The sequence below is a fragment of the Diorhabda sublineata genome, chromosome X, assembly GCF_026230105.1.
Source record: "Diorhabda sublineata isolate icDioSubl1.1 chromosome X, icDioSubl1.1, whole genome shotgun sequence".
Lineage (NCBI taxonomy): Eukaryota > Metazoa > Arthropoda > Insecta > Coleoptera > Chrysomelidae > Diorhabda > Diorhabda sublineata.
The window spans coordinates 26,002,677-26,026,874 of NC_079485.1; the positions used below are offsets into that span (position 1 = coordinate 26,002,677).

At 31.4% G+C, this 24,198-nt stretch overlaps 2 protein-coding genes across 2 annotated transcripts in view; one reads left to right on the forward strand and one right to left on the reverse strand.

The window, feature by feature from the left end:
• Positions 1-22,502, reverse strand: part of LOC130451229 (ceramide kinase) — a 30,065-nt gene extending 7,563 nt beyond the window's left edge. Inside the window, exons 1-3 of the mRNA XM_056790114.1 lie at positions 21,883-22,502; positions 21,605-21,823; positions 7,370-7,705 (exon numbers count right to left, since the gene is read on the reverse strand). Of these exons, the coding sequence (XP_056646092.1) occupies positions 7,370-7,705; positions 21,605-21,823; positions 21,883-22,000 (673 nt within the window). The 5' untranslated portion in view covers positions 22,001-22,502. The remainder of the gene's footprint in view (positions 1-7,369; positions 7,706-21,604; positions 21,824-21,882) is intronic.
• Positions 22,503-22,601: 99 nt separating this feature from the next.
• LOC130451231 (mitochondrial import inner membrane translocase subunit Tim10 B) lies at positions 22,602-23,239 on the forward strand. The gene is made up of 2 exons (XM_056790116.1): positions 22,602-22,739; positions 22,789-23,239. The coding sequence occupies exons 1-2, from the start codon at positions 22,716-22,718 to the stop codon at positions 23,026-23,028; spliced, it is 264 nt and encodes an 87-aa protein (XP_056646094.1). The 5' UTR covers positions 22,602-22,715; the 3' UTR covers positions 23,029-23,239.
• Positions 23,240-24,198: the final 959 nt, after the last annotated feature.

Sequence of the window (24,198 nt, forward strand, 5' to 3'; positions counted from 1 at the left end):
TAAGGGCATAATAAACTGTTAAGGAGGTGGATAAGTTCAGTATTTTGGAGACTGATCTCAGCGGAAAACAGGAGGAACCTAATTTTTTAGATTTCAAGCAATTGTCCACGACAAGCCCTAAGCATTTTATGGATTCAAAGAAGTCAATGGAGGTGTTATTTAATTAAAAAGGCAGCAATGTATTTTTATATGATAAAACTTAGTTTTAGAAACGTTGAAACAGAGAACATTAGAATCGCATCATGATTTAAGGATGACTAGATCTGGTCCTATAAAGTGCCGTGAGATAAGGGTTGCTCCAAGAGAAACTAGTGTCGTCTGCAAATAGATATAATTGTACCACTGATGTCTAGATACTCAGCCTTGGAGCACTCGACATTCTATTGGCTTGCAGGAAGACATCGTTGGATCAACCCTTACAAGCTGGTAACCCTTACAATTGGCAAGGTATGAGTTAAACTGTGCGAGAGGTGTTCTCCTGAACCCGTTGTATTGCAATTTGGTAATTAAAATATTATGATTAACACAATCAAAAGCCTTAGGAAAATCACAAAATGTTGTCGCAGTGGAGTGATGGCTGTTTAGGCTAGAGTAAAAATTATTTGGGAGGAAGAAAATAGTATCATTCGTGCATTTGTTTCTCAAAAACCCAAACTGATGAGTAGTAAATATTTGATATTTAAACAGAACTGATAAAAGCCTCTTTTTGACGAATCTTTCTATGATCTTAGATAACGTGGGAAGGAGTGCAATTGGGCGGTAATTCGAAGCTTGATTTTAATCTCCTCCTTTATGCAGACGTATAATTTTAGCCATCTCAAGGTAATTGGGAAAAGTGCCATTTTGAAATGAAACGTCAATTAAAGAGATATAGTGGGTTTAATGTGCAATCGGGCAGTCTCGAAAACATTTTTGATGTATTTATTTTTGATGCCATTACTGCGAAGCTCTGCTAAAAATACGCGCATAAAGAAGAATCTGTGTAAGTTATATTATTATTATATTATATATATTAATACCTATAACCTTGTTACATGTTATTTGATTTAGTTAGAAATGATTTTAGAAAGGACCTCTCAAAAAATCTTCAAAAATTTTAGTTTTAGGTTATGTGATTTTTGCAATATTTACTGCATGCTCTTTGTACAAGTTCAATTTTCTAGTATTTTTCTGATAAAGAAAAAAAATAATCACTATCTTTAAATGGAAGGTTGCGATATTCGATGTTAGAAAATTCAGAATGAGGAACTTATATTTGAAAATCTAATTATACATTCTCATTTATTTTAGTGTAATAAAACTGACAAATTATCTTATAATGGATCACATTTGGAATTTCCTTAAATTTTGGGAACTCCCACATTGGTGATTAAAAATAACTTTTCATTATACACGTTCACAAAAAGTACAAGGTCAGTTAAAAACAAAACAATTGTCTTCAAGGTTTTTTAAAAAAATATTCTATTAACTTTGTTTTTGTACATCCTATAATGGTATGTGTTTCACTCCAATTTTAATCAATATTAAATTTTCAAATTTAGAGCAACAGAGAAAGATATTTAAACCCGCAGTACAATTAATGACATCAAAAATAAATACTCATCTGGAACTGATGATCATAGAAAGATTGGTCAAAAAGAGGCTTTTATCATTTCTGTTCAAATATAAAATACTTGCAAGCCAATAAAATGTGGAATGCCCCAAGGCTCAGTACTAAGCCCTATTTTGTTTCTTCTGTTTATAAACGACATCGCTTAGACATCAGTGGTAAAATATGTCTATTTGCAGACAACACTAGTTTCTCTTAGAGCAACCCTGATCTCTATGCACTTCATAGAACCATATCTAGTGACCTAATCACCCTTAAATCATGGTGCGAAGTTTTATCAAATAACACCCCCATTGACTTCTTTGAATCTGTAAAATGCTTACGGCTTGTTGTGGACAATTCCTTGAAATGGGAGTTTCATATTGCCGCTTTATCTAAAAAATTAAATTCCTCCTGCTTTTCGCCGAGATCAGTTTCCATAGAACTGAACTTATCCACCTCCTTAACAGTCTATTACGCCCTTATTGAGTCGCATCTCCGCTATGCCCTTCCCTTCTGGGGAACGTTTGGTGCGACTCAATTTGAGCGAATCCTCAAAATACAGAAGAGAGCTGTTTCGATATTTACTCGGACTGAACAGCAGGATCAATGCAGGGACTTCTTTAAAAGATTAAAAACTCTGACTCTTCCTCCCTCATTCATCTTTGAATTCGTTTGCCTAATTCGTAAGCACGCTTCTCCAATTTCAGAAACTATCCACTTAGGAACGCGGAGCACGACCTTTAACTACTTACTCCATGCTCAGAATTAGTTAAGGGCTCAATATTTTTTCAATGCAAAAAAATGCACAATCACTTGCCAATTGAAATAAAATCCCGAATTCCGCAATAATTTGAGAGCATATTTACTGGAAAGTGCCTTCTATTCTGTAAACGACTTCTAATAATAATATTTAATTCGGGATATGCTGCAAACTGGTTTAATTTTTACTATTGACTTATATACTAATTATTATCTATTACTATTACCTATAATTTTGTTACTTATTGTGGTTTTCTTCTGTATAATGTAATTTTATATTATTTGTATCTTTATTTAGTTATTTTAATGTTTGTTTTTTAGTTTAAAAACCTTTTTGCTACAAATTGTAACAATTTTTTGCAAAGTTCATCTCAATCATCTACTCCTATGAACTCTGGAAGGCCAGAACGAGTTAGATAAAGATTATTTTGAAGAATTGATAATAATTCATAAAACAAAAATAAAAGTGGATATTTCCATATTGGGCTAGGAATGGTCGTCTGCCATATCCCAAGAACGGATTATATTACAGCTTAAAAATTATCACAAAAGTAGCTCCGAGGCACTGAAAATTATTTTTAGTTTTTCAGGTTCATCACTAGAGGGCGTATTTGAAAATATAAAACTGAAAAAGCAAAATATCACATTAAGTGACATTTTATGTTTTTCAAGAAATTTTGTGCATTTTTCATTTCACAAGGTTCAGACACTCTCTCTCAGAGAGAGATAAATGGTTTTTACGTAGGATAAGAGAAATTTTTTATGGGAGGAAGGTTTGTTGGAGTTGGCCCTGATATAGGAGTTGTTCCTCTACAGGACTGGAGAAGTGGATAAGAGTGGTAAACTTGTTACGAAAAAAATCTATAAGTCCGATTCTGCATAACCGATTTTTATAAACTTGATGCTTTATGAAAGAAATTTTGTCTAGAAATACAAAATATATATAAATACTTGACAATTTAATTAGAAGCGTTAATGCTAGAGGGCGTTATTTCATATATTTTGAATATTGTGATTTCTATCGATAAATTTAACTAGAAGCATGGAAGTTTAAGTTAGTCTTTTATAAGTAAACTAAATTAACATTAAAAAAGTGAAAATCGCATGTCGATATCTTCTATCCCGAGATATCTTAAGAAATATGTAGTAGCGATAATTTTTCTTCAAACGTCCATTAGACTGGTTCGTCCAAACGGAAATTAAGAATTTATTCTTACATTGGCTTAACCGCAGTAATTAAATCTGTTAGCAGCCCACTCCCAGGTGTTCAAAATGTCGTCCATTATTTTCTATACATGAAATCAGTGGCTGACGGGTGGATAGGATAGCGTTTTCAATTTCTTCATATTGCCTGTCATGTTCTTTCAATTATATCATCTCTTGTGCGTCTATTGGTGTGAACGAGATATTTTATTCGTCCCCACAAATAAAAACCTGAGCAAGTAGAGTGGATTTGGGTGGCTAAATAAATAAACGTCCACGTCCTATCACGATATGATTAACCAAAACAATATATATGGAATACCATCATATTGTAAGAGCATGTCACGAGGAATGACTATGGGTATATCTTTTAAAATAAGTGCGTCTTAATTAAATGCTGCCAATATTTTTGAAATAAAATAAATTAAAGAAAAATGGCATAAGAAGGTTTTATCCATTAACCAAATACATAATTTTTATATACACTAATAATAATATTAAAAGATAATTTGGGAATTTTAAACAACGAATGTATATAAAAAAAATGTACTAATGAATTGACTTAGTGTCTTCATCATTAAATAGGTAGTAGAATGTTCACTTACACAATTTGTTTTTATAATTATAAATAATAATTCGATTTTAATTATTATTCATGTTTCCGTTTATTTGTTTCTTGGTTACTGTTGCCACTGAAGTAAAACGTTCAGTTTCGCTTTGAATGCCACTTAAAAGAGATTTTATTCCACCTTGACACAAATACCCTATACCATTACATTTAGGTACATCTTCAAACCGGATATTAACAATTAATTTAAATATAGAGAATAATTTTCAGGAGATTACCTCTTAAATTTTAGTTGATATTTAGAACGGATGTTCTCAAATTTTTTTCCTTCGTAAACCATTTTCAAAATACTACTGGCTTCGATGAATGCACATTTCAACCGTATTCCCAAAACTCGTCAAAAAATGTGAAGATCTAACGATGGAAATTTGCCTCAATTGCTGTCGAGTCGTTTAGATTAATGGATTCTTTCTTGTGCTTTTTTGTTTAATTAATACGATTATCATTACTTCATACCAGTATTGGTTATTACTTCATAATATTCGAATCAAAATCTTCGGAAGCCGGTACACAATATCGAGTTTTATCAAGAGTACCTTTTTGGTGTAGAATTGAATGATGTTTAAGTTAATTTGAAATTTTGTTCGATAAATCTAATATTGAAAAAGTTATGTTCAATACTACTTAGTACGAATCGCCCTCTATGAGAGTCAGGCATAAAAACAAATTCATTGGATGTATCAGCTTCCAAAACGTATTCGTATGAAATTTCACTACAATGTTGACAGTAGTTGCGGCAAAATCGTAAGAAATGTGTAATTTTTTTTGTTCAACGCCCTTTATCTTGAATACGGATAGCGTTACGAAAATTTTTTACTGAGCAAACCCCAAATATTTTTCAGTTTTCTATCTATCCTAGAGACGGGATCATCTTTTCTAAAACACTCTGTATATTATGACTTAATTGTCATTTTAAACTATTTGATACCTTTCTGTCTATAATTCTATCAATTGCAGAAGACAGTCATGCGAGGAACAATCAGTATTTCATAAATATGCACGGCATTCATATCAAATTAAGAAATGAAAAATAATGTTTACTCCCCGTATAAAATTTGGTAAACATCTAACAAACCGTCAGTCCACGTGGAGTCATCATCTCCACTATTTACCAATGAAAAATTCGAATCGTAAAATGCATTTCTATTGGTCGAAGACGTCGGTAGGCGTATGAACACAATATCTTCGAAATATTCCCGCTGGACAGTCTGCGGTGAGCAGTGGCGTGGCTAGGTGAGATTTATTTAATTCATAAATTTCTTTAAATAAATAGAAATATGGCGTTCTTTAGACCATGGGCAAATGAAGACAATGAAATTACACAGCGTAGTGAAAATAAAGACAGGTATGAAGTTAATAATAAAAATTTAGATATACAAATACAGCAAGTTATTTCAAATATATTCGAGTATTTAAAAAAGGAGAATATTCAGCAATCTGATGATGCAAACATAATAAGAATTAACTAGAGTAAATACATTTTCCTTTTATCGAGTAGTCACATTAGAAGTAATATAGAAAAAGGTAGCAGATTATCCAATTATACCAGTTTAGAAACATTGCGTCAAGTTTTGTCAGCATGTGGTTTTAAACACAAAAAACTGAATAAACGGATGGCAATAATCGAATCGTCAAGGATAGTTCGAAGATTATTTGCGTCAAATAAAAGACTACCAAAGTTCTAATAGACGAATAGGCTCAGTTCACGTCTGTTACCCTGTTTAAACCAAGCACCCTACAAGCAGGTACATTTTACTCGTCTATTCACGTTTTATAATTTCTTATTCAGTTGTAGCAAGTTAACGAGGTATAATAATGATTTTTTTCTAAGTTCCAAGTAGGACTACTGTGAAATGCATCTGTTTAAATAATATATACATATTTCAAAAATAATAAATTTATAAAATTAGGTATCTACGTAGATCAAACAAAATTGTCGGCAAGGGTTTTTATATAAGCTTTTATAATTTGCAATTGATATTGGAAGAACTATATGTATTACTGACGTTTTAAAAAATTATAAGCTCATTTACCAATAACATCTACTATTTTAATAAATATGAGTGATGTGATAATCATATCAGTAACATATCCATTCAATGAAAGTAGACAATAAATTTTGTTATTCAATATACACGTTTTTATCTGTCTGTTGCAGAAAATCTGTCCACATACAAGGCTATACTCCCACACAATCTTTATTAACCTAGCTATTTATCGCTTTAATGATTAATTTTTATTTGAATTTTTAAAACGAAATATTTTATAATCGGGTAAATCTGATCATGAGCTGAAGTTCCAAAAATAATGATCACGTTTACTGTCCTTCGGAAACTGATCGAAATAGTCGGAGTTATTTTGGAAAACTATTACATATCTTGGTTCAGGTAAATCGTCCGTCCATCAGCTGATTTAGGTTCCTAACACAGAAGGAGGTTTTTATCACAGTTTCCGAACGTCGCGTTCAATTTTCGATGGAAATTCCAAATTTAAAACATGATATATAAAAACCTTCAATTATTTTTTCAAGCGTTAATTTTTCCACTTATACAATTGTATAATAAATTTTTAATAATTTTTATTGAACGAATTACTCACATTCAGCACCAAAGTTTAAGACCAATAAGCTATTTTTATCTTGAAATGCGGAAAAATATAAAAACCTATCAATTATGCTGCTTATGAGACAACCATATAAGGGGAATTCATAATTTTGAGAGTTCAAAAGAACATTAACAAACGAAACAACTTTTCAGTTAATTTAGTTAATTTACCGATTGGTCTATCAGGATTGGAAGGATCCTATCGATCGAACACTGTTGTGTTCAGAAACAATATATGATTTTAAGTATCTTCTTAAAATTTCTGTTAATGATTTTTGAAAGATAAAAATTGACGTTTAATACCCAATCAAAAAGACCGCCGTAGATTTTAAATTTGATATTTCCATCGAAAATTGAACGCGACGTTCGGAAACTGTTATCGAAATCTCATTCTGGATTAGGATCCCCAATCAGCTGATAGGCGATCTTCCTACCCCGGATCATAGTTTCCGAATAACTCTTCTAATGGATAAAATAGTTTTCGTAGCGAAATAAATAATTTCATTTCATATATTCAACTAATTATGATTCTCAGATAAGATAGACATAAAAAACATTCAATTTAAAATAATTAGAATAATTTACCTGGAATGATGCCTATGGGGATTTTCGGTTTAGGTAAAATCTGGTTAATGTCATCTGGAATGATTCCCTTAATCTTGCACTCTCTCAACACCAAACCATTGAATAACTCCGACACGGTTCCATCTCCACCCACGCATACCACCGAATCAAAAATATCTAAATTATGGTTGATGACAAAATCCTTGATTTGATTTTTTCTTTGAGAAACATTCACCGTCACGTCTATACCGGCTATTTGAAATAAATTTTTGGCATATTTTTCGTATATTTGCATAGCATTTCTTTTGCCTCCAAATGGATTCACAAACAAAAGGAGACGTTTTGGCCTCTTGAAACCTGAAACAAAATAAAGAAAAACGTTTTCTCACAAGATCCAAAAAGAAAGCCTGTATCTTTTAATATATTGAGAGTGAAGCAAATAGTCAAAAAATAACCCAAAAATCACTTTTTCTAAAAAACATAAGCAAGAAAAATTTTTACAGATAATATTAATTTCCCCATTTTCTTCCTTTTTTTTATATTATGAATAATTTCAAAGGTATTTTTTGGGGTAGTTTATTTCCTACCTCCCAAACGAAAATCAATATTTTTTAACAATAAATCCTTAAAATTTGTACTAAAATAAATTTATATACAAAATTGCATGGTTGCTTTTTGGAAGGTAATGTTTATATATAAATGACACCTAACTTCCATAAACCTAACATTAAAATGAGAGAAAATAAAATTTATTGACAATTTGGTTTAAGAAACAACTTTGACATATTAAAAATATGATATATGATGCGAAAAGTATAGTTTATTAAAAAGATGGCTTATCGGACTTTAGTACATCAACAACAATTAAGGGTACTTTCCACTTAACGGCCACGATTGTAACACCCTTTGCATCGTTCAACATAAAGCACGTAGACGTCGCAAGCGATCGTGCGACGTCATAGATGACGTCATCCCACTTCGCTCTAAAATATTGGTGGATTGGAGAGCATTAAAATGTTAATTCAAACAGTAGCGACGAAATACTTTATTATTTGCTTTTTGGCTATTCTTTCATATTTCTGCTTTCATAATTTCTAAAAATCATCCTCCTTTTTGTTGTCCCTACATCTCTTCATGCGAATCTTCCATTGTTCGAAACAGTCTTTTTTTGTCAGTTTCTTCAGGACGCGCGCCGCTGTTTCTGTCACAGCTCCAACAGACTCAAATCTTGTTTCTTTTAATGCAGATTTGGATTAGGAAAAAGGTAGAGTCGCCCAATGGAAGATCTGGCGAATAAAGTGGAGTGGGCCTAACGATGGGATGTTGTACTTGACTAAAAATCTCTTGACGGACAGTACGGAATGAGGCGTACACTTTTCGCATATCAAAATTTTCATATAAAATTTGCCGCACACATTCTTTACCAATACCAATTACCAACTTTTTCGATATTTTCAACCGTTTTCGACGTGGAAGGACGACCCGAGCGTAAATCATCTTCAACATCTTCTCGGCTATCTTGAAAACACTAAAACACGTGGACGTGTCAAACATTCATTGCCATATAATTGTTTCAATAAATTAGCAGTTGCAGTTTTTCCATGTTTCGCGTGAAATCTCACAACAATCCGTTGCTTTATTTTTACATCGATAATTTTTTAGGCAAAACAGAAAAACAGCCCCTATACAAACGAAGGTCACGGCTAAACTGGTTTGTCTATAGACATTGTACACATCGCATTCGATAGTAGGCTAAAAAGCTGACAGTCCCCAACCTTTGGTGCATGTATACTTTATCTGTAGCGGCGCTGGTTTCGTTAGTTAATAGCGAAACCAGATTGGAACAGCAATAAGCATGTGAAATACCACGAAAATAATAAAAACGATCCAAAACTGGAGTAAACCAAGATTGGGAACACTAGGTGATATTTTTTTTTTGGGTTCAGCACACTTAGATTACTGCCTTCAAGGCCGCTTGACATGGTACAAGAAATTGCATGCACGAAGTGAAAAAGTGGTCAGTGGATCACTGTCAATAATTATATCTACTGCTGCCTTGGTTGTGGAGCCTGATGGACAGGTTGGTTTTTAAGCCAAAAGTAACTTGATTTCTTCCTAGAATTGCAGCTTGCACGCAACAAAAATGGCACCGAACCGATGATGTTGCAAGTGAGAGATCTTGCATGAAACAATCAGCTGAACTTCATGTGCGCATGCTTTTCATCAAGAAATATTGCACCTTGCATTTCACGTTGTATTGCATCATGTCAAGCGGCCTTTAGGTATACATACTGTTGAATCAATATTTCGTCTGTTGTCACATATAGATGAAAAAGATTTTATTTTGCCCAAGTAGCTAAAAAAATACTCAATCAAATCATCAATTCGCGGATGTTTTTGTTTAATTGTTAGGTACCCATTTCGAAAAAAAATTATTCATTCTCTAGTACTCATTAATAATTATGTAAACACTTCCATATCATATTTTCGTAATACCTACTATCTTTAAGGTTTTATTTCACAATTTTCAGTGCTTGTTTATAGGAGGAAGTTGATTTTATAATTTCTGAATATCATCCTTCTTTTTGTTGTATAAATAATTGTACTACAGCATAATAAAAAGCCAGCAAACCTTTAGCAATACCAAATAAGAATGCCAAGAAGCACTTGGAAAATCACGAAAATAAAAAGAACGAACCAAAACTGAAATAAATAATAGAATTGGGACGTTACGTAGAGTTGCCAACATGTTTTCAGTTTTTTTCAGAATAAGCTCTAAAAAATATAGTACACCTAGTATTTTTTGGAAATAATTAAAAGTAGACAAAGATCTGGACATTTTTAACAATGTTTTTTATGAAATAAAAGTGTAAGATACTTAATTACATTCAATTTTTAAATTAACATAGACCAAAAGCTCATTTTTATTAACTAGGTACTACTTTTATTTCTTTCTTCTCGCCATTTCGAATTCAAAACAGAAAAAATTCTTTCTGTAAACGCCGTGGTAGGAATAGAAATGAGTAATGAAATTATTTAAAATAAATTTTGGCAATTATATTCAGTATTTTTAAAAATATGCAGTCCTTGTCCCCCTGTGTTTTTTTTTTCAGTAAACCAACAACAATTTTTTACTTTTGCAAAGATTTCATTCAATATTGTTGATTCTGAATAAACATTGTCCAACTCGATGTTCAATTTTTCTCGAAAATTTGAAGTTTCTAATATTGTTTCACTATAGTTAAAAGGATAGAAGAGATTGGTTAATACCAAAATTGACATTCGAACTGTCTGAACTCAGACCAGACACTCAAAGAAAAGGATTGTGATGGGATACTGTTAACATAATCAAACATTCCATTTGCAGATTCATCACAACTTAATAATATTTAAGAAGAAATACCAAATCTCAAACAAAAATAAAACAAACCTAAAACTTCTCTAGGTGTTGTCAATTTGGTATTGACAACTTTGACGTGCTGCCATCGCCTCGAGTTGGTATGGAAAATATCAGGAGGAGCGTCCAAAATTACGTTACACGAAATCGCCTCACTCAAAATTTTATATAAAAGATCGTTAACCGTTTTCGTTCGGTGTTGACAATATAGTATTTATGCGTACTATATATACAGTATGTATATACTGTATGTATACTATACAGTATGTATGTACGCCAACCCGAAATATAGTACAATACCCTATATATTATAGTACAGTTGGCAACCCTAACAGTAGGGTAAAAAAAATTCCAAGTGAAAGTTTAAATAAAACGAAATGTGTTTATAACATGCACATTTTAACAAGGCCAAAATTATAGAAAGACTTCATTTATTTTAAAATTGTTTTATACATAATTCCTCGTTCTATAAGAAATAAATTCTTCATAAAATTTTATTATATACTTACTGAACAATGCGATTTTTATTTTCAAAATATTTACAAAATTAAATTTCTTTTTAACTGCTCTAAAGTCATAATATATCCATAATTGTTATAATATAGAATTGATACAAAAAATAAACCGACCCATAATGCGGCTCAAAAATTGAACCCATATTATATTTACGTATACATTTTAGAGGTCACTTGGACAAATCCACTGAATATAAGGCTGTGCGTTTCCAATGTCAATTAAAATGTTATTTACTTGTAATTCAAAACATGCCACGTATACGATTATCATTTTTCCGGTAATACTTACATTAATATAAATGACAATTATCGGTAATTGGGAAAAATTAAATATTGACCTTTCTTGAAAACAGAGCTAGAGACATTTTGTTCTCTTATAAACCGCACAAACAGACAAGATTAATATTTCAAAAATAATATTTTTAGTAAAATAAACTGAGAATATATCAGTATCAATGTGTCCCATCAATAAATTACTTGGTATAATAGCCAAATTTCGGTTTGCTCCAAGAGCAATACAATCAGTCCAACGTTTTTTTAAACTCGATTGGAAATCGACGCAGTGTGGACATGAAGCATGAAGCAAGCGCACACTTCGGTTGATTTTTACTCGCCATTTCTCGATAATTTTTTGACGCAACTGCCTGTGTGTGAGTCAAAGTAATATGCCGCGCTCACGGTGTATCTGATTCCTTAGAGTCAATATAAAAGATACCCCACAATCCCAAAAGGAGAGCACGGGCTCTCCTTTCTGAGGCCATTCCATGGAATCTCTTTTGGATGTCGGATCATAGTAAAAAACCATAGATTCATAATTCGTTTCAATTAGTCGGATTATACTTTCTTAGTCCTCGCACTAATTTTTGTCATATTTAAATGCGCTTATGTACGATCAATAGAACACTTGTTTTAGAAATCCCGAATTGTGCTGCAGTTTCTTTTGTTTTTAGGTGCCGGTTACTTAGAACAATTTCTTCCGCTAATATCTGGAGAAGGCACCTTCACAGAACCTTCCACACGTGGGTCATCTTCTAATGACTCTCGTCCCAAGCGAAACAACTAAGACCAATGATAAGACACAATCCATGTAGGAGCCTCCAGACTTAAACGACGACTGTCTACAACGTTCATCTTGTTTTGTCGGCCGTGGAAGATGGATCTTTCATTTGATTTTCACGCCAGGTGCGAATTACGCTCTGTGATTCGTTTTTTATGTGCAAAAAAGGATCCTCCGGTGGACATTCTCAAATGTGTGACATGTGTAAGGAATATTGTATGATTGTGCAGCATGAGGGCAAATGGTGCAGAGAATTAAAAGACGGATATACATATTTGGACGGAATATTGTCTCACGCCCCCTTGCAAATCCAGATTTGGTCCTCATTGAATACCAACTCTCCCCTAAATTAAACAAACACTTTTCACATCCAACGAAAAGCTGAAAGAAGAGGTTTTAAGCTATATTTGCGTCGCGGTGGCAGACTTCTACGACTTAGGCATAAAGATGGTACACCACATGCAAAAATGCATTGATCTAAATGGCGCTGGTGTCGACAAATAGAGGGTAGTCCAAGCTTTTCAAACATGTATTATTCGATGCCAATAAACATGTTTTTTATTGTGAATATTCGTTGGGAACCTTATTTTATAGACAAGCCTCCTAGATTTCATTTCCTATCTTTTTATAAGAAATTACAGATTTGTATTTCGAAGTTTAAGTGAATCACCCAGTACATAGTGAAATATATTTGTATCATGTAGATATTTACCTCAAACTTGAACTGTTTCCCAACATTCAGGAATTACTATTTACAATGGAATTACATTGCGTCATGTTCTTATTTACACACACTACTAATTTAGTTATCATTCCGATTATTTGTGCAAATTGATAAAGAAGATAAAACGATAAATATTATATTTTTATAGAGTAATTCAACAAATTTTGAAAAAATAGTCGTTCACATCAATTTTGAACCGTCAGAAGATAAGAGGAAGTGGTAATTTCTAAAATGTGCCAAATTTCAAGTATATATACGAGGTATGATAAAAAGTAAGGTGAATGATTAAAAAAAAACAAATTAATTAATCTCTTAACACTTCCTTGGCTGAGAATGCACTTGACTACATGGCCGGAAGCATTTCAGGTAGGATTCCGCTTACTTTTCTGAAGTATGTCACCTTTCAAGCTCCGTGATTTCAGTACCTCATGTGTAGATTTTAATTATACCATTTAAAAGATCAGAATTGGTCATAAAAGATCAGTTGGTTTAACTAATTGCTCGTTAATAAAAAAAATTTCTGTTAAGGGTTAAAGTTTTTGAAGGTCTTTTAGAAATCTGATGAATCCTTACTTCTGTATTTTTTTGAAAACATTCAATTTCGCTCGTTCTTTATATATCGAATCAAAATTTGTCGTCTTGATCAAATTAATAAGTTTTATTATATATGGCAAAGATGAAACGGCAAACTATTATTGTCAGCCAAAATTCTTGTTCATTTTGAAATATTTGTTGAATATGAGTTTGAATAAAAAAGCTAGTACAGTATTTTTCTATTTTTATCGTGAAATATTTCAGGACTCTCTTTTTCACCTGTGTGTTGAAAAAAATAGATGTAAATGATACAAATGATAAATGATTATCTTTGAAAGCTTCTTGACTTTTTTATACAACTTGATTAAAATTTTATCGTGCTCTGATGAATTTAGTGTCAAAAAAGGTAAATATATTTTCCGTGTTCATCACATGGAAAAAATAAAATTGTCTAAATATTTTCTATATTTCACCCGATCTTCATTAAAAAGTATGTAGTATTTATCTCGTCCGTGTGATTTAATAAACAATACCTATATTGTTTTAGTTTAGTTCAAATCCTTTACACACAGCAAAAATATGGAAAATAATACAAAGGGACAACGAGAGGAATGGATTACTTGCTTGCAATGTATGCGCTTCAGATGATATAGTCTAGTCACCTTGAACGGACAAAGACGATCGGTGGACAAAGAAAACATTGCCTTCAGATAGTAGGAAAGTCGCAGACTACCGCTTAGCTGGGTGCTGAAAATCCATAGTGTTGATGAGAGAGATTGATGATGAGTTGTTGATGTCAGTTCAGTAATAGTGGTGTTACGAAAGAGCTCGCGAAATGAGTCCTTAGGCCGGCCCTGTCCAGCTACAATGGAATTTTAAAATTCGGCAAATTCGCGGCGCCTTTCACCTGCTTTTTTATAAATGGCCGACGCGCCTTTGATGAACTTTTTATTCTAAAAGGAAGTTTATTACAGTATCTCTTTTAAATAATTTCTAGGAAAGCCTATTTTCTTGTATTTCTTTTTGTTCTAGAACTTTGTAGAATTCTATTTGTGGTATATAAATAAGTTTATGTAACGCAGTTAGTTCAGTTTTTATTAAATAGTTGAAGTGAATAAAAGGAATTAGTAAAATTATATTATAAATAACGTAAAGTGTGTATATAAATTAAGAACGTAAGTGTTAGTTTTTATTAATTCACCCCACGAATAAAAAGAGTGTAAATAAATAACGAAAATCGTTACAGTAGTTTGAAGAAATAAGATTACTTTGATAAGAATAAACATACTTTTATAAGGATTATCATGAAGAAAATGGAATGCAACGTAGTGTAGTACAATTCCTTAGTTTTATTCTAACTATGTCTCAAGAAAATGTTGGAATTTTAATACAAATTTAATAAAGTTATTAATATAAAAACCATCCTAATATAGATTGAATTACTTTCACAAAATTTCAACTAAATATCATGCTTAATGATCTATATATAAATACCCGAAGCATTAATCAAAATATGTTTTTCGATTCATAAAAAATGTTGAGAATTTCTGATGCTGACACGATTATTTACGCATCAACTTTTTTTGATATTACGAGAATGATCTTAGAAGTACCTGGCCCAAAAACACACACAAAACTTTTGGAAAAAAATATATTTATTTTTCAACGTAATCTTCTTTTAGCTTCATACACTTTTCCCAGCAATGTTCAAGTTCAAGTTCGATACCGTGTTTATAATAAGTCAAGCTCTTCAAAATAGTCATTAACTGCCGACACCACCTCTTCATTGTTGGAATATTTGTGACCACCGAGCCATTTTTCCAAGTCTGGAAACAGAAAATAATCCGAGGTGACTAAATCTGGCGAATAGGGTACATAAAGTCGCAACTCAAAGTTTAATTCATTAATTTTGGTCATTGCAATAACGGATGTGCAACAGTTTTTGCTTGATTTCTTCGCTCAAACGTTGTAACGTTGTCGCAAAATACTCGCTGTTGATAGTTTTTACTTTTTCAAGATAGTCAATAGAAATTATCCCACGCGTATCCCAAAAAACCAATGCCATAACCTTGCTTGCATATGGAACGGTCTTTGCCTTCTTTGGAGCCAGTTCTCTCTTTTCAGTTCATTGTTTTGATTGTATTTTTGATTCAGGTGTGAAGTAATGGACCCACGTTTCATCCATGGTTATAAAACGGCGCAAAATTCGGCTTTATTTTAGTGAAAAATTGTCAAACAATTGATGGAACTATCTTCACGACACTGTTTTTATTCCATTGTAATCAAACGCGGCACCTATCTCGCGCACAGCTTTCTCATGTCCAAATTTTGTTAATATGCGAGGTACCGCACTTTTTAAAATGCCTACTATGTCTGCTATCTCGCGCACTTTCAGTCGAAGATCATCCAGTAACGCTTTGTGGACTTTCTTCAACATTTCTGGAGTCATCACCTCATTTGTTACACAACTGCGATGCTTGTCTTCGCAGGTCGTGCGGCCTCGTTTAAACTCCGCTACCCAATATTTCGATAACGGAGGAATAGTCTGACCCAGAGTAGAATATAGTCCAGCTTTTCTATTGGTTGGGCTAAGGCCTTCCAAATAAAAGTATTGTATCACATAACGATTACCAAGTTTTTCCATGTATATAAATTCACTGAAAACGTTCACTATTGATGGCTGCCAAACAAATACTAAACAACGTGGGGTCATGAAACTTCGTTGCCGTAAGTCTATTGGAATTCATCACAATTTCAATCATAATGAACTAACAGCTGACAAACACACACTAATTGACATACACCGCTCAAACACGAATATCAAAAATGATTGTACCAAAAAAAATGTTACTGATTTGATTCATGCACTATTTCGGGGAAAATTTGTTCAGATCAGGTATTACCAATATCTAAATAATAACAAATCGATAATTAAAAATTTTCCATATGGTGCAGACTTTGAAACTCATTTTAGAAGCTACTAAAGGACCTTGGAAATTAATACCTGACTCTAAGATATATATATATATATATATATATATATATATATATATATATATATATATATATATATATACACGAATAAAGGAAACGTAACATTATTTTATATCGGTACACATATTGACCTTTCACTTGAAGTGTCATCAACTCGATTCAAGGCAAAAATATTGATATTGTATATATTTATATAATTAAAATAAAGTTGTACCTGTCTCGTAACTTACATACGATTTCTATGACATAGTTAATTTTTCCAAAAATATATTTATTTAACACAAGAACCACTTAATGGGTGGGAAAAATGGGGGGAAAAGGTGAAATTTAACGTTGAACAGTATAAGTAAAAAGTTATATATTCAGATGAGATGTTAGTAATATAGTGGAGATAAGAATACGGAAAAAGCCCAACAGTTGTCGATAATCTCATAATAACTCTGTCATAATAACGAAATTCCCTTCCCATTCATAAAGTAAATGCCAAAAATTTTTATATGTAGTATTCATCAAATGCATTGCCAAAATTAAATCAGATTATAATTCTAACTATTCGGCAATACCAAATTATATAAAAATGTGGATTAAAAATCAATAAGTCGTTTATAAAATAGAAGGCACTTTCCGGTAAATATCAATTTCAATTTGCAAATGACTGTGCATTTATTCGAATTGTGCAGTATTGAACCTTCAACTGATTCTGAACATAAAGTGGGCAGATAAAGGTCGTGCTCCGCGTTCTTTGGTGAATAGCTGTGCAATGATCTTTCCAAATTGGAGGAGCGTGCTTACATATTAGGCAAACAAATTCAAAGATGAATAAGGAACCAAAAAAACTGCTCAAAAAAAGATCTATTTCCATTTCGTCATAGATTTTGATTCAGGGTGGTGTTATTAGCCCTGATATATTAATATAATAATTAATGCAGCACGCATTCTTTGCTACTGTGAAAGGATGAGTTTTTGCTTATCTAATTAGGGCTCACATTGGCAGATAGATTGGAGGTCTTTAAGAGGGTGGCAGAACGTCCCTAACATGTCGCAGAAGCAATGTACTTTTTATCATTAATTTTTTAGTATTTTATTATGTCAACTACCCCAAGTTTTGATTGCAATTGGCAAAATAAAATAGCGAGTTTAATTAACTGGTAGAACCACTTGAACATCTCATATGTTTCACTTCATTTTGTGACCTCTATCGCAAAATAAAATTTACGATATGAATGATTTAAATGTGTATAATAATTTCGTTCCTTTATTTAGGATGTTTGTGGTAAACACAGACATTCATTTACCTTTGGAATTGATAATTCTATACTCATACGTTGGAAATATAAATTGTTTGTTGCAAAAAAACCTTTACAAATATGAGAAGCACGAAAAAATTGTCTTACTGTTTTTGATAGGAAATTGAATTGTCTAAAAAAAGTTTATTGACATTTTTTCTTATCTCATAACAATCATATTTTTTAAACTACGCTAAATGCAAAATATACAACTCAGAGACTTTTTGTATGATTATTTTTTTATGTATTTCATTTAGTTTTGAAGATAAAGTGAACAGAAAAACAAATAATACCCAGTATCGACTGTGATCTTAAAATTATGATACATACAGGTTAGTCTAGAAAATAATGCGTTAAGGCCTGGATTTAAAAAGTTATTGATTAGAATGATACAATTTATCAATATTACTCGACCTAAGACCCTCTCGCATCAATACACTTTGCCATGGAGATTCCTGGAAGGCTTCAATCGGGATGTTCTTCAGCGACCAGTTTCGAAAACCAAATTGATGAGATGGAATGATGTTCTTTCCATCTAATATATGTTTTACCGTAAAATTTCGAAATAACAAGTTTATTAGGTTTAGGTATCATTATGACTTCTACTCTGTGCTACTTTCCATAGGTTAGATACATATCTCAATCTGAATGACGCATTAATAAGGATGGTTAACTTGACTAACTTTGCGTGGAAGCTATTATGGGATTTCCCCGGTGATAGGGTTAAATCCAGAGTTTTTTAGGGTTTAAGTTTGTTATAATTACCGTAGAAACTAATTTTTCGAGAAGTGGGTATGATAACTGAATCCTTCTGTTCTGGTTTATTCTAGTCTTGTGTTTCGTCACCTTCGTTGTTCTGGAAGGTTGTTTTTCTAAAAGTTCCTCGAATCTATTATCTTTTGGCTTTTTATCTGGACCCCAACTTCCATCTCTTTTTTATAAGGTGGGTTATGTAGAATTGTGCCTTTTCAATCGTTTAGTTGCTTTCCAGAGTGAATAATCCGTACTGTTATCATAAGTTTAGTCCCTGAGGTATTCAGCAATTTTTTTTGGCCGAAGGACATCGTCCAATTAGCCATTAGCTGCAGTGTTGAAATTATCACCTGTTGTCATTACCACATTGGATGGATTAAGGCTATATGTATCACACCCAGTAGTCCTTCAGGGTGATTAACTCAAAGGCAAAATAGACCAAGGTGCAGGGAGGAACAGGTATCTTTGGTTGAGTAACAGAGGAGACGAGACTAACTAGATTATAGTTTTAACTTACAACCTCTAATGAATCCTAATAGAATGTTGAAGACATTCGCCTTATTTAATGCTAGTAAGCTCATTAAGTTGAATGGAGATAAAACATCGATTTTTATTAGGTTCTCATATATTTCTTCTCTATCCTGCATAGACCTATTACATAAAAAAAATGTGTTCCAAGACGGTTACAACTATCGCATGTTCAAACTTCAGTCTACTTATAGTGACTATGCTACTTCGAGGTAACTCATACTTCCTATGCCAGTATTGACTGGGAATTTCTGGATGTAAATGTGTATATCTTTTTGTTATTGACTGGTAGTCCGTTTTTAATGGCTTCTTTTACTAGATTGTCCACATGTTCGTTATGACAGACTTTAATCTACAAAAATTTTATATCATATTCTTTTATGCATAGCTTATTAGCTTTCAGTTTAATTTCTAGAATAGTTTGATTTTCAAAAGTGTCATTTATATCCAAAGGTTGATTAATGCTTGTAAGAACTGATAAGGAGTCTGATATTATGATAAGATGTTTATAGCCATATCGTACAATGAATTCGAGAGCTTTGATAATTCCGATCGCTTCTGTAGAGAAAATAGAGGTCGTACAATTAAGTTTAAATTGCATTTGTAACCTCCTTCTACTCGAAATGATTCACTGGTGTAGACTGCTCTGTACAATTTGGCGTTACGGTACTATAGGTATTCAGCAATCAAATAATTTTTAATACTCTGGGTTTCACATTTAGTTGTTGTCTTACTTTGTTTGAAGTTGTTTTATCAGCCGGGGCTATGGTTAGCTGCCATTTTCTTTTAATTTTCCTTGTCTCTTTTATAACGTCCCTGATTTCTTCTGGGTAATTATTTCCTTTGGTTTTGTATTTAACCCCAGGGGTATTCTCCCAAGCTGCTTGCCTGCTCAACACTGATTTTAACTCTTTTTTCACTACACTAAGTTTATTCACTGAGGTAATTAGCAATTGAATAATTCATAATCCTCTGGATTTCACGTTTAGTTGTTGTGTTGCATTGTTTTATCAGCCAAGGCTATGGTTTGTTTCCATTTTCTTTTAATTTCCCTTTTTTCTGTTACAACATCCCTGATTTCTTCTGGGTAGTTATTTCCATTGGTTTTGTATTTAATCCCAGAGGTATTCTCCCAAGCTGCTTGCTGAATATTTGTTACAAAACGTTCTACTTCAGCATCTAGTGAAACTGAGAGATCAATTGCCTCCTAAAGACTGATTTTAAAACTCTTTTTGTATTACACTATCACTTATTGTGACAATATATCTGACACAACAATTTTGTTAAAATATTGGCTAGTTTATGGTGAGCATAATGACCATAATTTTATGCCATTATTAACACATTAGTATTTTATCACTATATATTATAGCAACTTGCTACAATTTACATACCATTCATTTAAAAATTAATAAAACACAAAGGAAAATAAAAAGTAATATTGTTGATAACCTTAAATTACTATGACAATAAATTTTAATACCAATTTTGTGAAACAGGGTGATAAAGTGAGAAATTATGAATGTAAATTTTACTTTAACAAATATGATTAAGGAATGTTCACTATTAAAAAAACTGCTGATAACCCCCAAAAATCTGTTTTTTATTGAGAATCCATTGATTTATGGCGTATTCATGGATATTAAAGAGAATACAAAAAAATCTTTAGTGTTCATGGTAATTTTCATCTCATTGAATAATCTTGAATCTTCTATTTCTGGTATGAGTTTACCCTGTTCCAAAAATAACAGTGTTCTAATTTCACGGTCATTTACTATGGTCTTTTTGATTCTTATTTAAAAACATGTTGCACTAATTTTTTTTAGGTTAGAAACTACATAAGCAAAATGTTATTATATTATCATGCACATTTTAAACAATATCTTCAAGGTTGTGAATATTACGCTCATTTTTACATATTTTTTTTAAATATCTCGGATTTTTATAATGGTTCTCAATAAGAAAATAATTATAGATATAGTACAATTGAGTGACTGAAATATTTGCACAATTCTCCACAATCATTAATTTAATTTCTACTGCCTTTTATTCTTCAATACTAATTCATATAGTAAACAAAATTAATAAGATGATTAAATCTGTGATGATGACTTCCTGTATTGGAAAATGGAATTTTAATTGAATATAAGTAAACACATTGTACATATCCTGAACTTCCAAGTCAGACATAAAATAACGATTTGATTAAGGCCAATTGTTTTATATGCATTCCAAAATGCTTCACTTCAAAGCCTATGGGTAAATTTTGTCACAATTCCTTCATATCCACAGTTTGATATTCAACTTTAAAAATTGTAACTGTTCTTTACTATTTTGAATGAATTCATGTTGTAAACTCTTTGTTATTATTTGAAAATCCAAAAAAATTAATTTGACAAATTAAAACAATAATCCACCAACTAAGTAAATGTTAATTAAATAAGAGATTTATTTAAAAATATACTTACTTTTTAAATGGTTTTGTAAGGTCTTCACCCAAGAAGTGACTAAATTGACATCTGAATTTTTAAGATTTATTCTTTTATACACCCATTTAGGACCTCTTTCTCTTTCTGCATAATGAATAACAAAAGAATTGGGATCAATCTGTCTGGGTTCACTAGGATGACATCTCATATAATTCTGTTGCACAGATATAATATTTTCAATTGGCACAGATGTTTTGTCTATAAATGTATAATGTCAACATTTTAATTTAATTCTTAACTTCCATTTAGGTACTTACCATACGGTGGTTTTTCATTATCCCAAACCAGGTTTCCTTGATGTAAAATAATCCGTATTTTTTTCTTTCCATTATGAAAGGTGCTCAAAAGTACTGACTTTTGTAACTCACTATCCATTATTCCATTTCTGATTATCGTTTTATAGAAGTCTTTGTAATAAATTAAATTTAAATTTGGGCATGTTCAAAATTTTCGTAAAGAGCAAATTAAAAACATGATAAATACAAGTACACATCAATTGAAACAACAAACATTACTGTTGTGTTTTGGTTTTACTTGACAATCGTAAGTTACTTTCATAAGTGGGAGGGATAAATGTATAAAAAATGTCTATGCAACCAATTTATCGATATTTTAGTATCATTAAACCCTTTTTACTTTAAATAAACGAATTACTAAATTATTACATTTGACTTGTTTTATTTTATTTGTAAAACGCTTATTTGTATCATATGCTGCTCTATAATGTTATGTATCAGTAAATCAAATTATTAAGAACTTATAAGCACTATTAATTGGCAGAATTATTCTTGCATAGATAATTTTCCTATATATAAAAAATAATGAAAATTGCGAATACTAAAGACGAAGTAGAGAAATCATAATAATTCACAATAATACTGGTTTGTTTGCGTCGTCAGTCAAAAATTCAAAATTGGTTGAATTAAAAAACGAAATTACTTTTTATTTATCTATGGTACATGCAAGTTCTGTGGTCGTTTTAGTATGTATATGTTAAAAGTGAAGAAGAAATTAAGTTATAAGTTATATCTAATATTCTGATACTTGTCAAAATAAAACTTTCATTTTCAAAAAATTTTCTGTTATTAAAATGGAAGAAGCAGCTTTACGTAATGTATGTTAAATATATGTGGTTATTGCTAAGCTTAATGTACTTTTTTTAGTTCAAAGATTTTCTTCTACTATACAATAAAATGACAGAAATGTGTTTTAAAAGATGTGTTGATAATGTAAATAGTAGGACATTGGATGGACAAGAAGCAGAGTGTATTGAAGATTGCTCTTCAAAATTTATTAAATATAATAACAGACTAATGCAAAACTTTGTACATGTTCAAACAGAATTGGTAAATAAACGAGTTGCAGAGGTCGAGAAACAGCAGTCGAATTTAGAGGCATCTTAGATGTATGTGTATCTATGATTTAGAATTATTTTTAAAGGTACTAGTTGAGATAGATAATGAAAATTGAAGAAACTGACTCCAAACCCACCAATTTCCTATGAGAAACTTCAATTGATATATGACAATCATCAATAAATTCATTATGTTTTATATTTAGTGCCATAATGTGAAAGCATTTTTTAAAATTTAAATAGTAAAATAATTAAAATACTGTTAGTTTTTTATTGTTTCAATAACACCTATGTTTTAGGTTCATAAACAGTGGAGGTTAATAAATTATTTCTATTTATTATTTTTGTAATTATCTTTATTCAAGGTAGGATTTATGTCAATAAAAATATATTGTGTGATAAAATACTAGTTTATGAATTGTTCAGAAAGATTAATAGTTTAAATATTATTTGTAAACTGACATAAAACTATAACCTGCTTATAACTTCCAAACAGCTGAAAGTAGAAAAGTGCAATTTTTTTCTAAAATATTTTATGAACATTGTACTATACTAGTTATATAGGTATAAGGGTTCAAACTTTGTGATTTAAACAACCTCATATCATAAAGAATAATTCTAATATAAAATGTTACCAATATAAGTAGAGCTACCTCTGAGTGACTCAATCATTTACTCAGTAATATTGTTCAACTTCCACATTTTCTCCTCTTCTTTAATCATATGATTAACTTCTTTTCCAATTCAGGCTTCACAAAGAATTATTTTTTCTTGAAACTTTATCCCTTTAGCAGTACACCAATACCAGCTCAATTGGGTTTAATTGACATTGTGGAGATCTAATTATCACCATTCCATGATTTTCTGCAAATTTATATTTTTTGGAACATAAAGAATATGGTTTTTGAATTTATCCAATTCTTAAAACCCTTTTTAGTAGACAATTAAAATATTTTTTCAAGTTGTACCTCAAGTATTTTCCTATGAAATAACATTTGTATAAATATAATGAATATCTACTACTAAGTCCACTGGGTCAACACTTACATAAATGTTTGTCCATAAATCTTTTAAAAAAATTGAATATCAATGTTTCTTCATCAGCTGATGAAGGACCAATTTTTCTGTGTTTACGTGGCCCTTCAAAAATTTCCATAATAACAATAGATTGCACAATACACAACTTATACCTCCTTACTATATGGAAAAACCTAAAATC